Genomic DNA, 22,630 nt, shown 5'->3' with positions numbered 1-22,630 from the left:
CAGCCAATATTTATGTGTATGATCACCCTAAAGACATATGTGTTTAACTCCTTGATGCCGACAGAAAGCAGATATGCAGATTCACTGGACTGAACTTTTTTCTGTAGAGCCACATATCTGCGCATCTGTCTTTGTGCTGAGAGCACCGCCCCTTCTGAGATTACATGCTCATAAAAGAACAGTTAAAGCAGAAGATCAGGCATACAGCAGGTAACCTCTTAAGAGGCAAAGCCATTTTTAACTTTTTTTATATTTTTTTGGGTCCGGCAGGCGTTGTAATTGACGATGGATTTACATCGATGGACACTCATTTTTTTCTTTTCTTTTTCTTTTTAATAAAGGACTCGTCAAAAGCTGCTGTGGTTTTTGCTTTTTTACAATTTTCTGGTGAATGAGTAGGCGTACAATGTACTCGATACCCATTCACATTGGGGGGGGGGGTGGGATCTGGGGGCCCCCTTCCAGATTCTGATAAGCCCCCCACCCGCAGACCCCCACAACCACAGCCCAGGGTTGTTAGGAAGAGGCCCTTTTCCCCATCAACATGGGGACAAGGTGCATTGGGGGGGAACCCCAAAGCACGCTCCCCATGTTGAGGGCAAGTGGCCTGGTATGGTTCAGGAGGGGGGCACTCTCTCGCCCCCCCCTTTCCTGGCCTGCCAGGCTGCATACTCAGATAAGGGTCTGTAAAGGATCTTGATGGGGACCCTACGCCGTTTCTTTTTTATTTTGGTGTGGAGTTCCCCTGAAAATCTATATCAGACCCAAAGGGCCTAGTATGAATTCTAGGGGGGACTCCATGCAATTTTTTTTATTTTGCGTAGAGTTTCCCTTAAAATCTATACCAGGCCCAAAGGGCTTGGTATAGATTTGGGCGGGGACCCCACATAATTTTTGTTTTTAAATTCTGTCATACGGTTCCCCTTAACCACTTAAATACAGGGCACTTTCACACCCTACCTGCCCAGACCAATTTTTAGCTTTCAGTGCTCATTGGCGTCTATAGGAAATTTTGATCAGCTTGACATGGCACTGCTCAGGAACCATAAGTGACAGGGACACCAAACTTGCATCGAGAAGGGACCCAGGACTACAACGTATCCATACATTTTTAGAGTAGAGTGTGCCTGTACACTACACTTACTGCACTAAACTGACTGAACACACTATCTACCAACTACCTGCTTAATTTCCATTGGCACACACTATACACGGCTGCCATGTAAGCAGCAGCCTTATATGGTGTGGGGCGTAGACTTAGACCCTGAGCCATGATTGCCTTTGGCCAATCATGGCTTTCACAATACATACATTATGCTGTAATTGGCCAAAGCATACAGGTCAGGTGCATGCTTTAGCCAATCATCAGCAATCAATGCACTGCAGTGGCGCAGTGTATTGTGGGGTGTTCATCGGTGGGAAAATTTCCCGCTGAGGGCCCCATTTCTTCATGTGTTTCTTCATGTGTTCAGTGAACATTCAAACAGCTAATGTTCGAATTGAACTTATGTTTGATTCAAACACAAAGCCCATCCCTAGTTTTGGGTATAAAACATATTGGTTGCGACTTTAAGAACCTAATGTGTACAGTCTGAAGGAAAGAAGGGAAAGGGGAGACATGATTAAAAACTTTAAATACATCAAGGGGATGAAAAAGGTTCAGGAGGGCAGTTTTTTCAGGATAAAAACAAAATCACATACATGGGGACATTACCTCAAACTAACTGGAGGAAAGTTCAAAACGAATCTTAGAAATTAATATTTTACTGAAAGGGTTGTTGATGCTTGGAATAAGTTATCAGCAGGGGTAGTGAGACAGTCAACATGGCTTCAAACATGATTGGGACAAGCATAGATCTATACTCTATCTTTCTCTTGCAGAGAGAAAAAAAAAGTGTGTATTAAAAAATAAATAAAACAAAATAATAATAATATTTAATAATAGTAATAAAAAATAAAATAAAAAAATAATGAAAAAATGTTTGGATCGAGTAAGGGTCAAAGGTCAAGGTGAGGGGAAAAGGTCAGGAGCAAAGGTCATAGTCAGTATATTTTGTTTTTAAATTAGTACCAGTGTCAGTCAGTGTCAGTGTGTTTTAGGTAGGATAAAAAAAAGCAAAATGCGCACTATTGTTACTACGGGTACAAACAACAAATAGTATACACATAAATGGTATCACTGCAATCGTGGGAGCAGGAGAATTTATTTTGAGTTGTTATTTGTGGCAGGTTATGGTAGTAACAAGTAAAATACAGCTAAATTTAAAAAAAAAAAAAATTAAATTATCTTGGACCAGTTTTTCCTTGATAATAAAAAGTAATATACTGCTAAATGTAAAAAGTTATTTTTCTTGAAATTATTTTAGACCAGTTTTCCTTTGATAATATGAAAAAAAAACAAATTCAGGAGATATCCATTACCATTTACCACCAAATGAAAGCCAAATTTGTCCTGAAAAATTCAAGGTATAATTCACCTTCTTGTGATGATATGTACGGTTTTACTAACACATGTCACAGTTGCAAAATTGAGCTTAGGCATTAAGATTTGTTTTACCATTAGGCCCAAAGGGATTAAGTGTATGCTTAGGTGCACACACATGCTACAGTTTTGTGGTGCAATGCATTTGTGCTGAATAGTACCCGAAGCAACGGTTTTGTACTGCAAACACATAAGGGCCTATTTCTACAAATATAGCAAATCACGATAAATTTATGTGTCAAAATTTACTTGCATTTAACAAAGGTTAATGCACATCCACCCCTGCATTTTACAGCAGTTATAATTTCTCCAATGGATGCTGAAAATGACAGATATGAACCTGAGGAAAGTTGTCTTTATTTTAGTGCAGCCGTTACTCGGGGAAAAGGAATTTAGTAGTGTAAATATCCAGGTAGCCAAAGGAAAATATTGACTAAGGCCAGCCCATAGCTTTATGTGCACCACATTCCAATCCACACAAGCACAACACCACTATTATTATTTCCCTACTGAAAGTGGAGAAGGATTTTGCTAGCAAATGTAAAATTGTTCACAAAATATATCTATAAATGCTACTGGGATCAGGATTTTCCCTTGAAGAATTGGAAAATCCAAATATTTGCAAATGCTGCTTGATCAGGTTAATGCACAGGTCAATGCATGTTTTAAATAAGCACAGTGTGGCTGGCATGAAAATGGTAAAAAAAATGGCAAATTATCTGCTAATTATTAATTTGCAGCTTTAAAAACATGTCCCAAAATAATGCCCTACAATTGGGTCACATGACACACTCTTGTGTAGTTGTAGTCTTATGTGGTAAAAAACCCTCAGAAAGGTAGCAATTAATCATCATTAAAATTCACAGACGGCTTGTATAAATTATCTGCTCATTACTTTTTTTCCCAAGTGGTTCCCTTAATTAACCTAAAAGTTCAAAGTCTAACCAAAATGTGAACAGGTTGGTTTGTGGTTGCTGTATTGCTATGAGAATCTTTTTTTTTTATCACAATGGAAGCTGAGGTCCCTGTTCTGGGATGCTTTATCTCACATTCCAAGAGCATCTGCCTGTTTAGTGGTATGCATGAAGATAATTTAGGGAGTTTTATGAAACGCTGTCCAAATTAGGCTGTACGATCATATGGAAAAAATCAAATAGTCACAAGCGGATTGGTTAAGATTTTCCACATAACATTCAAGACATTTAAACATATGGATTTAATGCTATTTATGTACTATCATAATTTAAATGATTTGGACATGTACAGATGTGCTGTAAGGCTAATTGAATCAGAACATTTCTCAAAACAATTCAGTTATTTTTTATGGGGGCTGTTTAATATACCTGTTGTGTAAAGGTATCTTAGCATTCTGAGTCACACTGATTAGGATTTGTAATGTGAAGTTCCTCTGCCAGTCTCCACCTCTTGCTTTTCTTCATTGGGACATGAGCTAAATAATAAACCTGCAAGGTACTTTCTGCAGATTGGAGCAGTGTAAAGCGGATGTGTAAGAAAATAACAAGTAGAAATGTATATTAGTGGAACTGAATACACCTGGTGTCAAAAGTTGTCAGGCATACATACAAGCGCATGGGGGCCATACAAACTACTGAGTACCATTCTGAGTTGCTGCAATGAAATTTCAGCAAAATGGACTAGCCTCCTGCATCATTGTTTCACTTTGATTTTTGGGGTATCTTTGAAGTCAGCCCTCTGTAGGTTGATAATTTTCATTTCCGTCAACCAATGTAGCTTCCTTTTGTTCCTAACATATTACCCAGTCCATATGGATATTCAGCATGATATTTTTCCCTATTTAGATCTGATGTAATTTCAAAGTGTTCCTTTAATTTTTTTGAGCAGTGTATTTATACAGTATATACGTTTAATCTGCATTCCCTTCAGTCGCCTAATCACATGTAAGCAAAAGTCCTATTATAAAAAATTTACCTTGCACCGTGCAACCTTAATATGGTTTTCAAAGTGAAGACAGCTTTCCCTTGTTCACTAAGCTAAATTAACATTCTCTACTCCTTTAACCACTTAAGCCCCGGAAGATTTTACCCCCTTCCTGACCAGGGGGTATTTTGCGATTCGGCACTGCGTGAATTTAACGGACAATTGCGCGGTCGTGCGACGCTGTACCTAAACGAATTTGGCGTCCTTTTTTCCCCACAAACAGAGCTTTCTTTTGGTGGTATTTGATCACCTGTGCGATTTTTTGATTATGCGCTATAAACAAAAAAAGAGCATCAATTTTGCAAAAATAGCAATATTTTTCACATTTTTTTATATGAAATTCCCCCCCAAAAAAATGTAAAAATCAAAATTTTTTAACATTTTCAGCCAATTTGTTTTATGCTACATATGTTTGGGAAAAAAAATCGCAAAAAGCGTATTTTGATTGGTTTGCGCAAAAGTTATCGCGTTTACTAACAAAGGGAAAGATTTTTGTCATTTTTGTTGTTTTTTTTAACGCATAATGGCGGCGATCTGCGTTTTTTTTTGCGGTACTGCGACATTGCAGCGGACAGATCGGGACCCTTGACTAACATTTTTGACACTTTTGGGGTTACCAGTGACATTACTGCAGTAATCAGTGCTATACATATGCACTGTTACTGCAAAATGACACTGGTAGTGAAGGGGTTAACTTTATTTAAGAGGGAGGGGCTGTGTGTGTCCCTAGGGGCGTGATTCTAACTGTGATTGGCTGTGGCTTGAGCTGTAGAAACAGTGATCAACGGTCCTACATAGTAGAACCGTGTGATCACTGTTTCTACACAGGGGAGAATGACAGGCGGCTTGTTTACACTAGCCGCCTGACTTTCTCCCTCTGCAGCGACGATCGCAGAGTGACCGGCGGACATCGGGTCCATAGGTCACACGCGCGGGGGGGGGGTCCATGACCTCGCGGGAGCGGGAGCGCACCTCCGGGGGCGCGCGCTCGCTCCCTAGACCCTCACAGGCTAGCGACGTAGATCTACGTCACTTTGCCTGTGAGGGGCTGACTGCCGACGTAAATAGTCGTGCGGCAGTCGGCAAGTGGTTAATACATCACACTACACACACAATTGAATGTGGTTGATTTACCAAGACAGCAGAGTCTGTTCAGGTGACTTTTTACTGTGATTAGTGAATGAAGTGAAGCTGTGTTCAATCATCTAATCATGTGCTAACAAAAATATATATTTTTTAAATTTTCCCCACATACGTTCGGTAATTAACCACTTGCCGACCCCTCACAGTAATATTACTGCGGCAGGTCGGCTCCCCTGGGTCCAGCGATGTAGACCTACGTCGCTGGACTCCTAGTGATCTCGGCGGCGCTGAAGGAGGAGAGGCTGGAGGAGGAGATTGCCGCCTCTCTTCCCTGATCTCATTTCCCCGATTGTCGGTGAAAGTGTGAGAAGATCCACCTGCTTGTGTAAACAAAGCAGGCGGATCTTCTCTGTGACAGACAGGGAGAGATCACAGGATTCAGCATAGCTGAACCTGCGATCTCTGTCTGTGTCACAGAACCCCCTCCCCCCACACACATCAGTAAGCATGAGGCATACATTTAACCCCTTGTTTACCAACAGTGTTAACCTCTTCCCTGCCAGTGTCATTATTACAGTAACAGTGCATACTTTTAGCACTGATTACTGTAGTAATGTCACTGGTCCCCCCAAAAGTGTCAAAAATGTCAGTTAGGGGTCCGATCTGGCAAAAAATCGCAGATCGCCGCCATTACTAGTAAAAAAAAAACAATAAAAATGACATAAATCTTTCCCGTAGTTAGTAAATGCGATAACTTTTGCGCAAACCAATCAAAATACGGTTATTGCAACTTTTTTAACAAAAATATGTAGCAGAAAAAAATTGGCCTAAAATGTTAAAAAAATGTGATTTTTACATTTTTTTTTTGGAATGTTATATATCAGAATGTGAAAAATATTGTTTTTTTTTTTCAAAATTGTCACTCTTTTTTCGTTTATAGCGCAAAAATTAAAAATCGTACAGGTGATCAAATACCACCAAAAGAAAGCTCTATTTATGGGAAAAAAGGACGTAAATTTTGTTTGGGTACAGTGTCGCACGACCGTTAAAGTAACGCAGTGTCGTATCGCAAAATATGGCCTGCTTAGGAAGGGGGTAAAATCTTCCGGTCTTAAAGTGGTTAAAGTGAACAAACTTCACTAAAATAATTGAATAATTGACTAACTAATTAACATTGTGGCGACTGAACCCTGATCTCTTCTTGATTCTGCTTGCTTTTTACAACTCCCTACAAACATTCATTTAGAGAAAGACAGTCTAAAATCAAACAGCTACAATTGTGACTATTTTTTGGAAATCCTAAAATTCTCTCTTACAGTGGTGTCAATGCAGCACTCTGTATTCCATTTTTATTTGTAAAAATTAGGATTTTACAATGCATTTGATTTGTAAACAATTAGACACCAGAATAAAACATAAAACAGAACAAAAACTCAATTTTAAATTGACCCCCAAATCATTATTTAAGTCCTTTCTAATAAAAATGCCATTGCCTCAAGTGAGTAATGGACGGTAGAGAATGTTTACTAGTCAGTTTCTTATGAAAACTTATATGCATTCAAAGGAGACTGGTTTAGTGGTTAAATCCATGCCTTTCATCTTCTTAACTTTCCAACAGCTTCAAACTCCATAGAAATGCAGTCAACTTGCCTATGAACATTTTTCTAAAAGTTTACAACTATATAGTTACACCTTTGAACAAAAGTTTAGGCTTAAAACTTTTTGTTTCTCTTCTTCAGCTTCAGCAATTCCAGATAATGGAAGAAGATCCTGCCTAAAGCTCAGAGTCTATGTACGGCCAGCAAGTAAGTGCTCTATGTTTGCTTTAAATATGGCCCTCGGATGCATGTTTTATTGTGCTACAATTAAAAGCATTAAAGTTTTTTTTTCCTTTCTTTGTTTGTTTGTAAATATTAAGCCTTTTGTGATACCGGTAATCAACCGTTGTGATTTACTTTGCATCTTTATTTCTAATCATTCCTCATTGAGCATTGTTACAAACATGCTTACTTGCTAACTTGTTGTTTCTTAAATGTTGTTGATGTCTAGATTGACTAAGAACAATACTGTATGCTTGGCATAAGGAAAATGCCCCATAGCTCAAAATGCTCTAAGCAAAACATGCAGTACAAAAAACAAAAAAAAAACAAAAAAAAAACAAAAAAACAAATTAAATAATTAACATAAAGAAAGTGGTGGAGCTGGAAAGATCTCACTAACATATTTGGCTGTTATCTCTATTTTTATTATAGACAGCTGTATGAAAACTATAGGTGTTCATGACCGTGTTTTCGATGTTAACGACAAAGTAGAAAATTCATTAGAACCAGCAGGTTAGTATGCTTAGAGAAATCTTTTAACCAACCTGTTTCTGCCTTTGGTGCTTTGTATTCCAAGCCTTGCATGTCTTGCATGTTGTCTATGTAGAGCGGTGATACGGTTTTCATAGTTACCCTCATTCCTTTAGCATGTTTATGCAATGCATGAAGGACATTGTGCATACCTGCTTTCTTTTGGGCTTGCAGAGGTTGCAATATATTTTAGTTTTTAAAATAAAATTTTAAATATGTATGAAAAATTTATATTTTGCATGCAGATGACTTGTTGTGTTTGATTATGTGTATTCATGTGCTTCCAAAATTTAAAAAAAAAATTGTTTTTAGATTAGTGCTTTTATGAAATGGTTGTGTTTCTTGATTGATATACCACTAACGCATGACACAATATACCCTTGTCTGTGCCCTTGTAATTTGTGATAGTTTTTTGTATGTGTCAGTTCCTGTAGTTATCATAGTGAATCAATTAATAAAGCAACATAACACTTTTGGGGGCTTGGTTAATTCTTTGGTGAAAATCAGTTTCCCCATTGTTGAGCCAGCTAGACAACAATGACATCATAATTAGACTAAAAATTAAATGCATTTTATTGTGTAACTCCATCTTTGTTGTTTACCATTAATGTTTTTCATTTGAGGTTAAACTATACGTATGGATTTTTTAAATTTTAATTAGAGGCACATACATTTTTATAAAGCAAATGAATGGTGTTTTGTAGTTAAAGTGTTTGCCCACTCAGATGTCAAGAGATATTTTAACTGGAAGGTAGAAAATTGAAAAAATGTACTTATCACAATTACCCACCTCACATTTTAGAACCAATAGGGAGGTAAAGAGAGCTAGAGGGGATTTACTTCACAGTAATCAAGAAATATATGGTTCCATGTTCCTAATACACTACCTTGGATTGTAAGGTTAGTGGGGTGTGATGTATTTTTTAGGAAAACAAAGTCAGCTTGCAAGTTGGAAGGACCTTTACTAATGCAGAAGCAGCAGTTGCCTGTGTCTTTCGTTTTAACTAAGCCCAGTTTTTTTTTTTTTTTATGTGAAAGTCAGGAAGAAATTCAGGAGCAAATCATTGTATAGCTTACATAATTTTTAATTTTGGAGAGTTTGTTATCAGCTATGGCATTGTAAATAGATTATAGCCTTCATATCATCAGTCAGTTGGTTATATAAAACTGTAATATTTTCAAATTAAGATAACAAATAGGCCTACATTTTTGTATCTTAGGCTTACAAATTAACTTTAATGTGGTCTTAAGCCTCAACCATAGCACACAGGATCCCATGTGAACATACGTAATCCAGTGAGTAATCTACCTTGGCTTACGTAATGCGATCCACAACACATATACTCTTGTTGCAGGATTTTACAATGAGAGCCTACAACAGAGATGTATATTAAAAAAAACTAAATTATACCATATGTTAAGCAGTTAATAGTTTCGTGTTATGATAGACCAACCTTATTTCATTAAAGAGAGTTCTCTGAGCTGCATATCTGTAAGTAAAGGACGTAGTACAAAAAGGCAAATTTCTAAAAAAAAACTAGAGATGAACACCCCCCTGTTTGGTTTGCACCCAAACTCTAGAACAGGGGAAAGGTTCAGCCCTAAACCACAAACTCTTTTAAAAGTCTATGGGATCCGAACATTAAAAAATCAAAAGACCCCATTTTGAAGGCGTTTATAAAATTATTGGCCATAAAAAAGGATATGGGAGCCTGGGTACTGCCCTGGGGAAACATAATGCAAAAATGTTTTTAAAAAATGAATATTTTTAAAGGATCAGCAATTTTAATGATGCCTAACGTGAAAAAATAATAATTAAAAATGTATTTAAATATAGTGCCTTGGTGATCTCCTTAATCAGTCTGTAAAGGGGCACATCTGTACAGAGAATAGAAGCTTCTGCAGCAAAACTGATATTTCTAAAGAAAAAAATTGCACTTTGTGGCTGAAAGCTATTGCCAGCTCCCAGCAATACAAAAACAATTGAAAAAAAATGGCATGACATACCAGGCCCTTTGGGTTTGGTAAGGATTTCAAGGGGAACCCCACGCCAAAGTTTAAAAAAAAAATGGCATGGGGTCCCCCCAAAATCTATACCAGACCCTTATCCTATAATGCAGCTGGGCATGTCAGGAAAGGGGGGTTTAAGCATGTGCCCCCCCTTCCTGAACCATACCAGGCCACATGCCCTCAACATGGCAGGGTTCTTTGGTGCAGGGAGGGTCTCTGCGCGAACCCTGGGCTGTGGTCATGGGGATCTGCTGGCAGGGGGCTTATCAGAATCTGGAAGCCCCATTTAGCAAAGGGACCCCGGATTCCACCCCCTTTCCCCCATGTGAATGCATATGGGGTAAATTGTACTCCTACTCATTCACCAAAAAAAGTGTCAAAAATAAATAAAAACAGTACAAAGGTTTTTGACAAGTCCTTTATTAAAAAAAAAACAAAAAAGAAAAACAATGTCCCCCCCCCCCCCCGGATGTAGATCCACCATCAATAACACCACTACTTGACCCAAGAAAAGAACAAAAAAAACACTCCACCTGCAAGGAAGGCTAACTGCCTACTGCAGGCTCCGCCGTTTGACAGTTCTTAGGTAAGGGGTGAAGCCACCTGGTGAACATCCCACTAAGCACCCTGCAAATGGGCGTACAGGCGATGCTTGGCCCAAACTTTTGCTCGGCTCGAACAGTTTTCCCATCTGTAAAAGTAACTACAAGATTTTGGAACAAACCAAAATGTGTTATTAGTTCCCATGGTACTGCTAACCCATGTGTCATGTGTCTCCCAAACAATAAAAAAAGACAGTTACAATGAAATAAAATAAACAGAAATTTTTTATAAGAGCAGCTTATTATTATTGAATGCTAATTTTGTTCACTACATCTTGTGTGTTAACCAGTGGCAAGATTTTCTATCATTCTTCTATGACTTCACTTAACTTGTAACTTTAGGAAATGTTTCTGTGGACACAGAGGGGGAAATTAACAAAGAATGGTGGTGTCATAATACATACACCAATTTTCCTAATTGAAAAAATGAAGCAGGTCCTGTTCCAGACACAACATAGAGAGTAGGAGAACTGGGGCTGATTCTCAAGTTTCCTCTGCCCCCCCCACTCAGCTGGGAGCAAAGAGGGAGGAGGGAGGCTGTTAACCATGTATTTGTAGGGGTTAACAGCTGGGCATATAGGCAGGGAAAGGAGCTTCTCCTGCCTATATGCAGACACTGCCTGTGTTCACTACATAGGCAGAGGAAGGCATTTGGATTGGCCGCCAGTCTACAGGCAAACATTTTATATCCTGTATGCCAGGACCAGTCTAAAGAGGATCTTCTGCAGTTTTCCATCAGTGGTAATGTGATGCACACCATTTGTGCTAGCTTCCTGTGCCAGGGTTCCTTGCCTATAACTGCAGAGTGGCAACCCTTGCCTACAACTGCAGAGTAGGGCTTTGGAAAAAGTGCTGACAGGCAGGATTTTTGGATGACAGAAGAAACTATGGGGTTGATTTGCTAAAACTGGAGAGAGCAAAATCTTGTGCAGCTGTGCATGGTAGAGAATCAGTTTCTAACTTCAGCTTTTTAACCACTTTACCACCGGAGGATTTTGCTGTCTTCCGTCCAGGCCACTTTTTGCGATTCGGCGCTGTGTGACTTCAACTTACAATTGCGCGGTCGTGCGACGCCGTACCCAAACAAAATTTACGTCCTTTTTTTCCCACAAACAGAGCTTTCTTTTGGTGGTATTTGATCACCTGTGCGATTTTTACTTTTTGCGCTATAAACAAAAAAAGAGCGTTTATTTTGAAAAAATAACAATATTTTTAACATTTTTTTATATGAAATTCCCCCCAAAAAAGATGTAAAAACCATTTTTTTTAAAAATTTTTGGCCAATTTGTTTTATGCTACATATGTTTGGTAAAAAAAATCGCAATAAGCGTATTTTGATTGGTTTGCGCAAAAGTTATTGCGTTTACTAACAAAGGGAAAGATTTCTGTCATTTTTGGTGTTTTTTTTTTAACGCGTAATGGCGGCGATCTGCGATTTTTTTTGCGGGACTGCGACATTGCGGCGGACAGACCGGACCCCTGACTGACATTTTTGACACTTTTGGGGGTACCAGTGACATTACTGCAGTAATCAGTGCTATAAATATGCACTGTTACTGTAAAAATGACACTGGCAGGGAAGGGGTTAATTTTATTGGAGAGGGAGGGGTTAATGTATGCCTGGTGCTTACTGACGTGTAGGGGGGGAGGTGACTGTGTGAGTCATGGACAGATCGGATGTCCAGCTATGCTGAACAGTCCGATCTGTCACTCCCTGTCACTATGGAGATCCGCCCGCTGTGTTTACACACAGCGGGCGGATCTCCAGACTCGATCCCCGACGATCGGGTAAGAGCAGCGGCGATCGCCGCTGCTCCTCCCCTGGCCCGACTCCCGCTGTGAATGAAAACAGCGGGAGCGAGCCTCCGGCGGCGCGCAAGCGCCGCCCAGAAGGGGGAGTGTCCAATCACGTTAATACTACGTGGCTGGACGATAACGAACCACTCTGCCGCAGTAGTATTACTGTGAGCGGTTGTAGAGTGGTTAAGTAAAGCTTTGACAAAAAAAATGGAAGCAGATTGGTTTCTTTGCAAAGCTGCACCAGGTTTTGCACTCTCCAGTTTCAGTAAATCAGCCCCTATGTATGTATATTCTATCATTGATGTTTTTCCCTGCCTGTCATCATTTTTTTCTCTGTAAGTATACATTGAACCCAGTGGCGGCGCCCCCCCCCTATCCATGCGTCCGGCCCCCTTATCTACATACAGGGTGCCGGACGCATGGAGTTCAACTGGGCTTTTTTTTTTTAGCATGTGATTAGAGCCAGAGGCTCTAATAGGCTAAAAAAAAGGGTGGGCTCGGGGCACAGAGCACTACGCCCCGAGCCCACCCAGTTCTGTGACAATAGCGAATGAAAATTCGCTATTGTCACATGAATCCTCCTCCTGGCTAATCAGGAAGGGGTTCTGAGACCCGTTTCCTGATTGGCCGAAAGGAGAAGCCATGCCAATGGGCATGGAGGAGGAGGGAGGAGATGCAGAAGACTGACGGGGAAGAAGCCGAAGCCGCCGCCGGTTGCTGCTGCACATGTCCAGATGTCCAGGCATCCAGGCAGGGTAAGTGAGCCGGGGGGGTCCTGCTGTGGTCCTGGGGGGGGGTATGGTGCACAGCCTGGTGTGGCTCGGGGGGGGTAGTATGGTGCGGTCCGTCTGCCGCCCCCCCAGCCCATGGAGCACCAGCCGCCACAAATAGGTGGCTCAGTATACAGTCTCTGCACTTATGCTGTGGTGGGAGAAAGTATTTTCCTTGAGCATGCACAGGAGTTACATATGTTCAGGCTCAGCCAATAATGAAGCTGGAGACTCTGAACCTAAAAGAAGGGATCAGTTTTCTAGGTAAGTCTGCCATAATGTGCAAATATGCTGTGCATACTTACACAATATGGCACAAAGCTAATGGGGCCCAACATTTTGCATTTGGTCTGGAGGTTTAGTTCTGCTTTAGTTTTAAGGTTGCACTTATAAATGCCTCCATCTGCTGCTCAATTTTTGTAGAATCATGAATAACCACCGTTATTGCTGTCTATGTTTTCCTAGCTCGGTTACAACCAGAAGCTTCTGCTTTTTGTGAAGGGTCTCATTCTCTTCTTATCATGCCAGCTGGGGTAACTGTGTCAAATCCAGAACACTAGGTCCTAATAAATTTAGATCCCTATATGCCCCTCCAATGCAGGAATATGTATGAGAACATGCATATTATTTTTATCTACAAAGGGTGGATTATATCCACTTTTAGTTAATAGATTTTCTTTCCAAAAATAGATTTTCTATTAGAATACAGTATTTTATGTATTAAAGATATAGATGTGGCTTTGTAAAATCAATATTTGTCTCAAGCAAGTTTCCACTGTACAAATTGCCTTTTCTAACTCATAACATAGAATAGGAATAGAGGAAGGTATCGCATGCCATTCATAAATCAATTATTAATTTTGAAATTAACCTTTAGTAGTTTTTGGTAAATATACAGCAAATAAATGATAACCTCACTTGACTTTTTCCTTCAAGCAAAAAATTGAAAGAAAACGTTCAGATAAAAGCTGTTGCTTTTAAGTATGGAAAGCAATCTGTTTGTTTCAGCATTGCTGTACATCAATATCTTACACAAAAAAAAAAAAAAAATGTTTACTCAAAATATAATTTATTGTTAAGGTACCTCCTTTTTTTTTTGCTTTGTCTGCCAGATTTCATCCAATATTCTCCAATGAATAATATTTTTTTAACATTAGCCTCAAGAATTAATATTTTGAGTCCAATACACATCCTGCTCATATTTTTTTTCTGCTTTCAGCAAAGTCTATATTTTTGACTCATCATCAACACTTCCACCTGAGCCATGTGTGCACAACCAGCTGGTACATAGCAATCTCATAGACAGCATATAGGCCAATGAGAAAAGATCAATATGCAGTACAAATGCTGCAACAAAGGACTTTTGCACCTTTAAAAAGGCACATACAGAATATGGGAAAACTATTATAATAAAAAGTTCATGGCAGATGATGAAATAAATTAAGCAAGCTGCTCTATCCCATAAGTATCTTCTTCCTCACCCTATTTCAAGTCATAGTATGGCTGTGTTTTACAGTGCCCCTTTTAGTTTGGGGTAACAGCTTCCTGATCGACTAGGTGTAATCTAAATATAAGAAATGTTTCTTACCTGATTCTACAAGTCGAGTACATTGTGGCATGAAGGTACCCCACAAACCTTTCATCCTACAGAGAGATTTAAAGTGTGAGGCATTTACACATTTTACTTTTAGTGACACAGGGGAAAATTGGTATAGCAGCTTGGCTAGGTGATATTAATATTACTTCTAAGGTCTAACGCTCCATAGTAGAATGTATGACTCCTGTGCATATGTTTGTGTATGGTCCCTTCATTTTTCTACACTAGATATCTTTAACAGTCATTTTCACACAGTACACATTTGGAGTGTTTAGATCCTTCACTCAAGGTATAAAAAAATGCTATGACAATGGGTAGCTTATTGAGGTTATATTTTACATATATTGTGCTTCTATTATACTTTGTATAGCCAAGCAAGCATTATCCATTATGGAAAAAAATCCAACTGTTGAGAGTAATAAACATTTCTCCATTACTATCTAAAATATCCCCAAATATATATTTTGGTATATACAGTAGTCAAAATGAAGTGATATCTAATATGGCCAATAAACTAATTTCTGGAAATTACATTAATTACCTGTTAAATAAATAAAAGGAAAAAAAACTAAGAGTTAGAAGAGAATTTTTAGATTTAACACAAGTCACTGTGTATTTAAAACGACTTACAAACTGAAGAAACACTTGGATGAGAAAGTAATTGCATACCTTTCAAGTCATCACAGCCTCTATGGACATGAGTAGTGTACATAACAAGATGCCCATAGTAAATTGAGGCACAAGAATTAGATACATTTTTTAACTGGCTGCCATCAGGATTTGTTTTTTCTGTTGTCCACCAGTGTCAGTAAAAGCAAAAAGCTAAGCATACTGACATGTATTACAGTAATACTCAAACATAATATACACTATATTACCAAAAGTATTGAGACACCTGCCTTTACACACACACATTCATTTTAATGGCATCCCTTTAACGGCCCACCCATTGCAGCTATAACAGCTTCAAATTTTCAGGGAAGGCCATCCACAAGGTTTAGGAGTGTGTCTATGGAAATGTTTGACCAGAATGTTTACAGAAGCGCATTTGTGAGGTTAAGTACTCATGTGGATGAGAAGACCTGGCTAACAGTCTCCACTCTAATTCATCCGAAAGGTGTTCTATTGGTTTGAGGTCTGGACTCTGTGCAGGCCAGTCAAGTTCCTCCACCCCAAACTCGCTCATTCATATCTTTATGGACCTTGCTTTGTGCACTGGTGGGCAGTCATGTTGGAACATGAAGGGAACATCCCCAAACTGTTCCCACAAAGTTGGGAGCATGAAATTGTCCAAAATGTATTGGTATTCCCTTCACTGAAACTAAGGGGCCAAGCCCAACCCCTGAAAAACCACCCCACACCATAATCCCCCTTCTACCAAATTATTTGGACCATTGCACAAAACAAGGTCCGTAAATAAATGGATAAGCAAATTTGGGGTGGTGGAATTTGACTGGCCTGCATGGAGTCCTGACTTCTACCTGATAGAACACCTTTGGGATGAATTAGAGCGGAGACTGTAAGCCAGGCCTTCTCTACAACATCAGTGCCTGATCTCACAAATGTGCTTCTGAAATAATGGTCAAACATTCCCATAGACACACTCCTTAACATTGTGGACAGTCTTCCCAGAAGAGTTGAAGCTGTTATAGCTGCACTGGGTGGGCCAATTCAATAGTCAATCCTATGGACTAAGACTAGAATGTGTGTGTAAAAGCAGTTGTCTCAATGCTTTTGGTAATATAGTGTATGAGCATTTGACAAATTGGTAAAAATTGGTAAAATAATGGCTGTGCTTAGGGTAATGGTTGCATTGGGGTTACAACAAAGTCTTTCATTGGAGAAATTCATAATTCTATTGATTATTCATGCATGCTGCCTGTGTCACCCCTCTGAAAAGTGAACCGCTGTGGATCAATTTTCAGAGATGTTTGACAGGGGTTGAGGAGGTGATATGCTTAGGATGGTCAGCTTTGATTCATTTAGTTAGAATCTTTATCAATAGAAAACAAAACTGCTTATAAAATGTTAGCTGGAGATGGGCTTTTTTTTTTGTTAGTCACTTATGTAAATTCAATATAAATCTACTAGTTCATTTAACACTACCCTCTCCACAGGGTGACAGCTGCTGTCCAAGGGTGACCATGTTGCTCTTCCAAAGACACGCTGGGGGAGTAAATGTAGCCACTCTATACAGGCAGTGTGAGTACACACTGTACACATATCATCTTAGCCACTGACAGTTTATTAGGCATGACTGCAAATATTGCACATTTCTAATAAACCTTAGGTGTAAGTGTTTCATTACACTGACATAAGGTTTTGTAAGCCTATTCTACTCAAATCTGTTGGCTATTACATATAATATTTTCTTCCTCTGCTCAATGAGGCAGAATGTATGATGTATACACTCTATTACCAAAAGTATTGGGACGCCTGCCTTTACACGCACATGAACTTTAATGTCATTCCAGTCTTAGTCTGCAGGGTTCAATGTTGAGTTGGCCCACCCTTTGCAACTATAACAGCTTCAACTCTTCTGAGAAGGAGTGTTTCTTTGGGAATGTTTGACCATTCTTTTAAAAGTGCATTTTTAAGGTCAGGCACTGATGTAGACGAGAAGGCCCGGATGGCAGTCACCTCTCTAATTAATTGGATTGAGATCAGGACTTAAGCTTGTTGTCCACTGGTGCACAGTCATGTTGGAACAGGAAGGGGCCATCCTCAAACTGTTCCCACAAAGTTGGGAGCATGAAATTGTCCAAAATGTCTTGGTATGCTGACGCCTTAAGAGTTCCTTTCACTGGAACTAAGGGGCCAAGCCCAACCTCTGAAAAAGAACCCCACACCCTAATCCTCCCTCCACCAAATTATTTTAACCAGTGCACAAAGCAAGGTCCATAAAGCATTGGATGAGCGAGTTTGGGCTGGAGGAACTTGACTGGCCTGCACAGTCCTGACCTCAATCTGATAGAACACCTTTGGGATAAATTAGAGAAGACACTGTGAGCCAGGCCTCCTAGTCCACATCAATGTCTGACCCTTACAAATGCACTTCCAGTAGAGACACTCCAAAACTTTGTGGAAAGCCTTCCTAGAAGAGTTGAAGCTGTTATAGCTGCAAAAGGGTGGGCCAACTCAATATTGAACCCCATGGACTAAGACTGGGATGCCATTAAAATACATGTGTGTGTGTGTGTGTGTGTAAAGGCAAGTGTCCCAATACTTTTGGTAAAGTGTAAGTGTAAGTATGTACATATGAGTGTGTGAGTGTGCATATGTGTGTGTTTGAGTATAAATCAACAATGTACAGTATATACTGTAAATGGGAACACAGATGTTTCAGTCTGGTTGTCTAATATTTAAGAAAAAATGGAACCAAGCATGACTATTTTACACACATTATTTATAGATAAAATTAGGGAGCAATCTGGCAGTTTCAAAAGGGGTAGAAACTTGCAGTAGGGTACAGCAGAAATCCCATTACACCGTTCACAGTTAACAGCTTAGCAGGCATGCAGTAGCAACACACAAACTTTTGGTCCACCTTAATATCTGGTTATTTCTTACTGGCAATTTACAAGTCAGAGAAGCACATTCCATTGCTATGCCACTCCAGGTAACGCTTCATGGCACTCTTTTAGCAGGCCTGCCTGGCCTCTCACTTGTCTTTCTGCCAATCCTCCATGATAAGAGGAGTTCTGCCAGCTGGGACCTAAAGGACCCAAGCTACAAATGTTGGTAAATGGGATTTTTACCCTTTCCCTTCCTTTACAAAATGCTAACAAGCTTTCATGAAACCCACAAGCACAGTTTTTACACTTTTACAGTTCAATTTCTTTGTAGGTACAGTAAATATGAAACCCAAAAAGTTTTTGCCTTTACTGTTGACAGCCACATGAAATTCTAAAGTGCATTTACTTTAGATTTAGATAGTGTTTGTTTTTTTCTACTATTTTCTCCAGGTAAAACAATAAATATAAAGTTGACATTCTAATAGGTTATTATAGCTTTTTGTCATGGGCCATGGCCAAAAGTTCGAGCAATTATCAAATGGATGAGCAGACATGCATTTATTATCATAAACTTCCTATGCCTGCTTACCATGAGGAGTAACAAAATTAAAGTATTGAAGGAATTCAATTGCCTTTTTCCTAGAGAACAAAATGCTCCAGACCTCTCCTTCGCCAGTCATGTGACTAAGAACCTAAGCACCTAAACATTCTTTTTGCTAAATAATTAAACACTCTAAACTCTTATCCTCACTTTCAACATAGATCTTATTGTTAGTCACATTGCTGACAAAATAGAGCAACCAAAACAGCATTTTCCTAGCGAAATGTACATTTTTGAGTCCTTCTATTACTCATTAATTATCCATTCCAACAAGACAATTAATCGAGATTTAGGTTAACTTACAGAAAAGGTTTATAGAAATTATATATGGAAGCAATATTAAAGTTTACCTGTAAAGTATGGAAGGTTAAAGGACATGGACTGGGTGGTTTAGGGATAATATTCATTTTTTTTTCCTCTGGCTAAGCATTTTTTATCTTTTATGCAGAGCTACCCAATGACCAAGCTCTGACTGTCTTTGAAGAGCACCCTAGAATTTAGGCTACTGGGAACTCTGCAAAGAATTTGAGAGAGCATGCAGGCACCTGTAGGTGCTTGCTACCCAGAAGAGGAGCTTACTATCCATAAACTACAAAACAGATTTAAAATTTGTCACGGATAATTTAAAATGTTTTCATTGCTTGAAATCCACTGTCCTTTTCACAGCACTTTTTTGTGATGTCTGGTTTAGTCAGCATTTCATACATTTTCTTTCAAAAACTTCACCCCCTGTCATTGGCATTCTTTCACAGTTCTAATTCCATTTGCCATTGTGATGGCTTATTCCACTTTTCATTAATTTTCTTATGAAGTCAATCAGGTTATGTCCAGTGCTTAAAGTGTTATGTTGCCTTTTATGTTCCCTAAATGCTACATTAATCCACAATGAGACCATGGAGACGTCTTGTAGATTGAATGTACTGTATATAGACACTTTACAAACAGCAGACATCAGGTCCTTATAAAGATGCATACATAATAAAGTGCAGCACTTTATTGCTTATGTACTGTTTATAAAATTATACAATTTAGTGCTGTACTTCAAAATGCATACTGAGGACACTTTATGGTGATCTCACACATGTATTCTCCTACATTCCAACTGATTAATGAAAATATGTTCATATACTGGACATTATACAAATTTAAAAAAACTATAAACCCCAACAAAAATCATGTGAATATTCTAACAACCAATTGAAAAAAACTAAAAAATACTTCCAAAATAGCCATGACTGTGGTGACAGTAACAGTCTCCAGTTACCCTGTAAACTACATACCCAAATCTGCCTTCTGCACATTGGCTCACAGTAATCTTATACACACGGAGCATGGGGAACAGTCGACTACAGCACATACCCATAATCATAACCTCCTAGTACTCATCTGCAGCATAGTGGTACTCCTCTCTTTTCCCCTGCAGGCTTTGATCTCATTGAAGCACCAAGTTTACCTGCCAATCTGACCAGCCCAGAATTCAGTCAGTGAGATGAGTCTTTGCATTTTGTGGGGCTAAATTTGGGGCGGATGCTGGGTTTACCATAGAGCGATATGTGTGGCTGCTTCTTCCACCATCCCAGCCTGTCTTTCTGTAACATATCTTTATTGCATTTAAAAGTAAACAATTGAATGTAAAGAAATGATGGCAAGGGGTTAGAAACAACTTCTTAAATTGAATAAATAAACCAAAGCCATGATAAATGGACAGCTTGCAACACTGCCAAACCCTGCTTAATGTTTACACAGTCTGACTCTGTCCATAATTCATAATGACAACATAACCTACTAAATTTTTTCAACTTTCTCATTTTAGTTAGATTTGTTATAATTGTGGCAAACATAAAAAGAATATCAGTGCTGAATGTAACCGGGTGTGTTAAATGCCAAGTCCACCTAAAAATGATATTTCAGCTATATATGTCCAGCTATGACATTTCAGCTTATATGTTCGATGGTAGGTTTAATCACTTGCCAAATTCTTATGTTTCTTGGGGATTCCATTGGCTAGAGGCTCTCACCAGATTTACATTTTCTTTCCCCTGCTGTAGCCTTTACAAAGTGTCCTAAATGATCCTATGCAATGTAGGATAAGGACATAAGTAGAAGCTGGATTTATGAGAAAGTGACGTCCATGAAACGGTGGGAAAAGGTGGAGATGTAGACTGTATCAGGGAATTCTTACCATTTGAACCTCATAGAGATCCAAAGAAATGGACAAGTGATTTAATCCACTAGTAATTTCATAATCTGAAATATCATTTCCTGGTGGAATTGCCCGTTATTAGATCCATAAGGGCCTTTTATAGGCTCAATCATAAAAAAAAAAAAAAACTGTCCACCTGGCATTCACAGATAACTTTACCATTACTGGTACTGCCTTTTTCTGACTCAGTGAGAATGTGGTAGTTCCACACCAACCCCTAAATCTTATCTTTGTTCTTGTTTCCAATTGGGAAATTTGATTGGATGATAACTGGTTGAGTGATAAGTGCCTTCTGCTGAAGTCCTGGTGTGGCATCACTGGTGCTCTTGGAACCCCAAAGCTGAGCTAGAACCCTGCAATCCAAAATACAAAACATCTATATTTTGAAAGAGAAATAATCTCATTAATTTGTATTTTGCTCATGCAAATAAAAAAGAGAAATATATTAAAAGAAGAATAAATGAAAGCATGGTGGAAGAATTTGCTCTTTAAAATCTTTAAAATGTTGTTATAAAATGATGGTGTTGTTACATGTATTTATGCTAAGAATTATTTATATCTTTGAATTACATTGTAGTGACCTTACCAGATGATCTGATAATTTTCTGGACACATACTAAACACATGTATCAGCTTATTGGAATCTGTTAAAGGAAGTCAAATTAAAAGAAAATGTTACAGTAAACAATTAAATTTATTTAGTAACACAGTTGTACAGTCACATGCAAAATCTTTTTGAAAGCAACTAAAGAGCTCCCTCTCTATACCAACTGCTAGATTACATCACCATTGCTTATATTCTTCTAATACAAGCCATTAGGCTATATTAACTTCATATCATTTCACCTCCTATAACATCACCCTTGCTATGGAGCAGCTGTATCTTGGAATGGTGGTATACAGAAGGAACTGCTTTGCCAAAAGTTTAGTATGTGTACTTAATCAATCAGTTTATCTAGTAATCCTACACTATAGTTATGCACTAAACACAGAAAACGTTTTCATATTTTAGCTCATCTGTAATGCATACTGAAACATGTATAATCACAATGTTGATTATCACATTGCTATATCCTAGGTAAAGCAACAATTATACAGTTTTGGGCCTACCAATAAACCAATAATTTACAGGATAAACAATACATTTTATTCTCTACATGCTATATGTATTAAAAATGTTTGCAAATTGTTTTGAATATTAAAAGGTTTGTCAGTTTTTAGAAATATAAATCTTGGCACATCTATCTGCCTGGGTTTACTTGCCTGCACCACACATTTTCTGGCAAATGTTTAACCTGATTGGTGCCAAATATTATTTGAAGCCAGAGAATGAGGAACAGAAACTCTTCATATTTCTAAACTTGTATTTTTTTTAACAAAGGTTCTGCATTTGGAGAATTATTTAAAAAAAAAAAAAAGTAAAAAAAAATGACTACCATATCACTACTAGCTCTGCCTACCAAACATGTAGGGCAGGAAGCCTGCAGTACTTATAGTGAACTGGTCCAAATGCCCTTCAGTACTGAATACACTTTAAAAAAAGTTTCCAGATTATTGGTACTCATGCTTTCCAGCCCCCATAGTGCCTGGGGGAATGTTGGCATAGGTATTTGTGGGGTTTATATGCAGCATAGCTGTGCATAGCTGTATGGAGGGT

At 38.7% G+C, this 22,630-nt stretch overlaps 1 protein-coding gene across 3 annotated transcripts in view; it reads left to right on the top strand.

Moving 5' to 3' along the window:
• EFNA5 (ephrin A5) overlaps positions 1-22,630 on the top strand; it is a 583,114-nt gene that overhangs the window by 549,549 nt on the left and 10,935 nt on the right. The window contains exons 4-6 of one of the 3 annotated variants that reach the window (XM_082260207.1): positions 7,264-7,329; positions 7,777-7,857; positions 20,194-20,250. In XM_082260207.1, coding sequence (XP_082116333.1) covers positions 7,264-7,329; positions 7,777-7,857; positions 20,194-20,250 — 204 coding nt within the window. The remainder of the gene's footprint in view (positions 1-7,263; positions 7,330-7,776; positions 7,858-20,193; positions 20,251-22,630) is intronic. The other 2 variants (XM_082260208.1, XM_082260209.1) reach the window with 2 other exon arrangements.

This window comes from Pelophylax lessonae (genome assembly GCF_965119305.1).
Source record: "Pelophylax lessonae genome assembly, chromosome: 1".
In the NCBI taxonomy this organism is placed as follows: Eukaryota; Metazoa; Chordata; class Amphibia; order Anura; family Ranidae; genus Pelophylax; species Pelophylax lessonae.
Note: the sequence above shows the minus strand (reverse complement) of the source record. Positions and strands in the feature narration are given on the sequence as shown.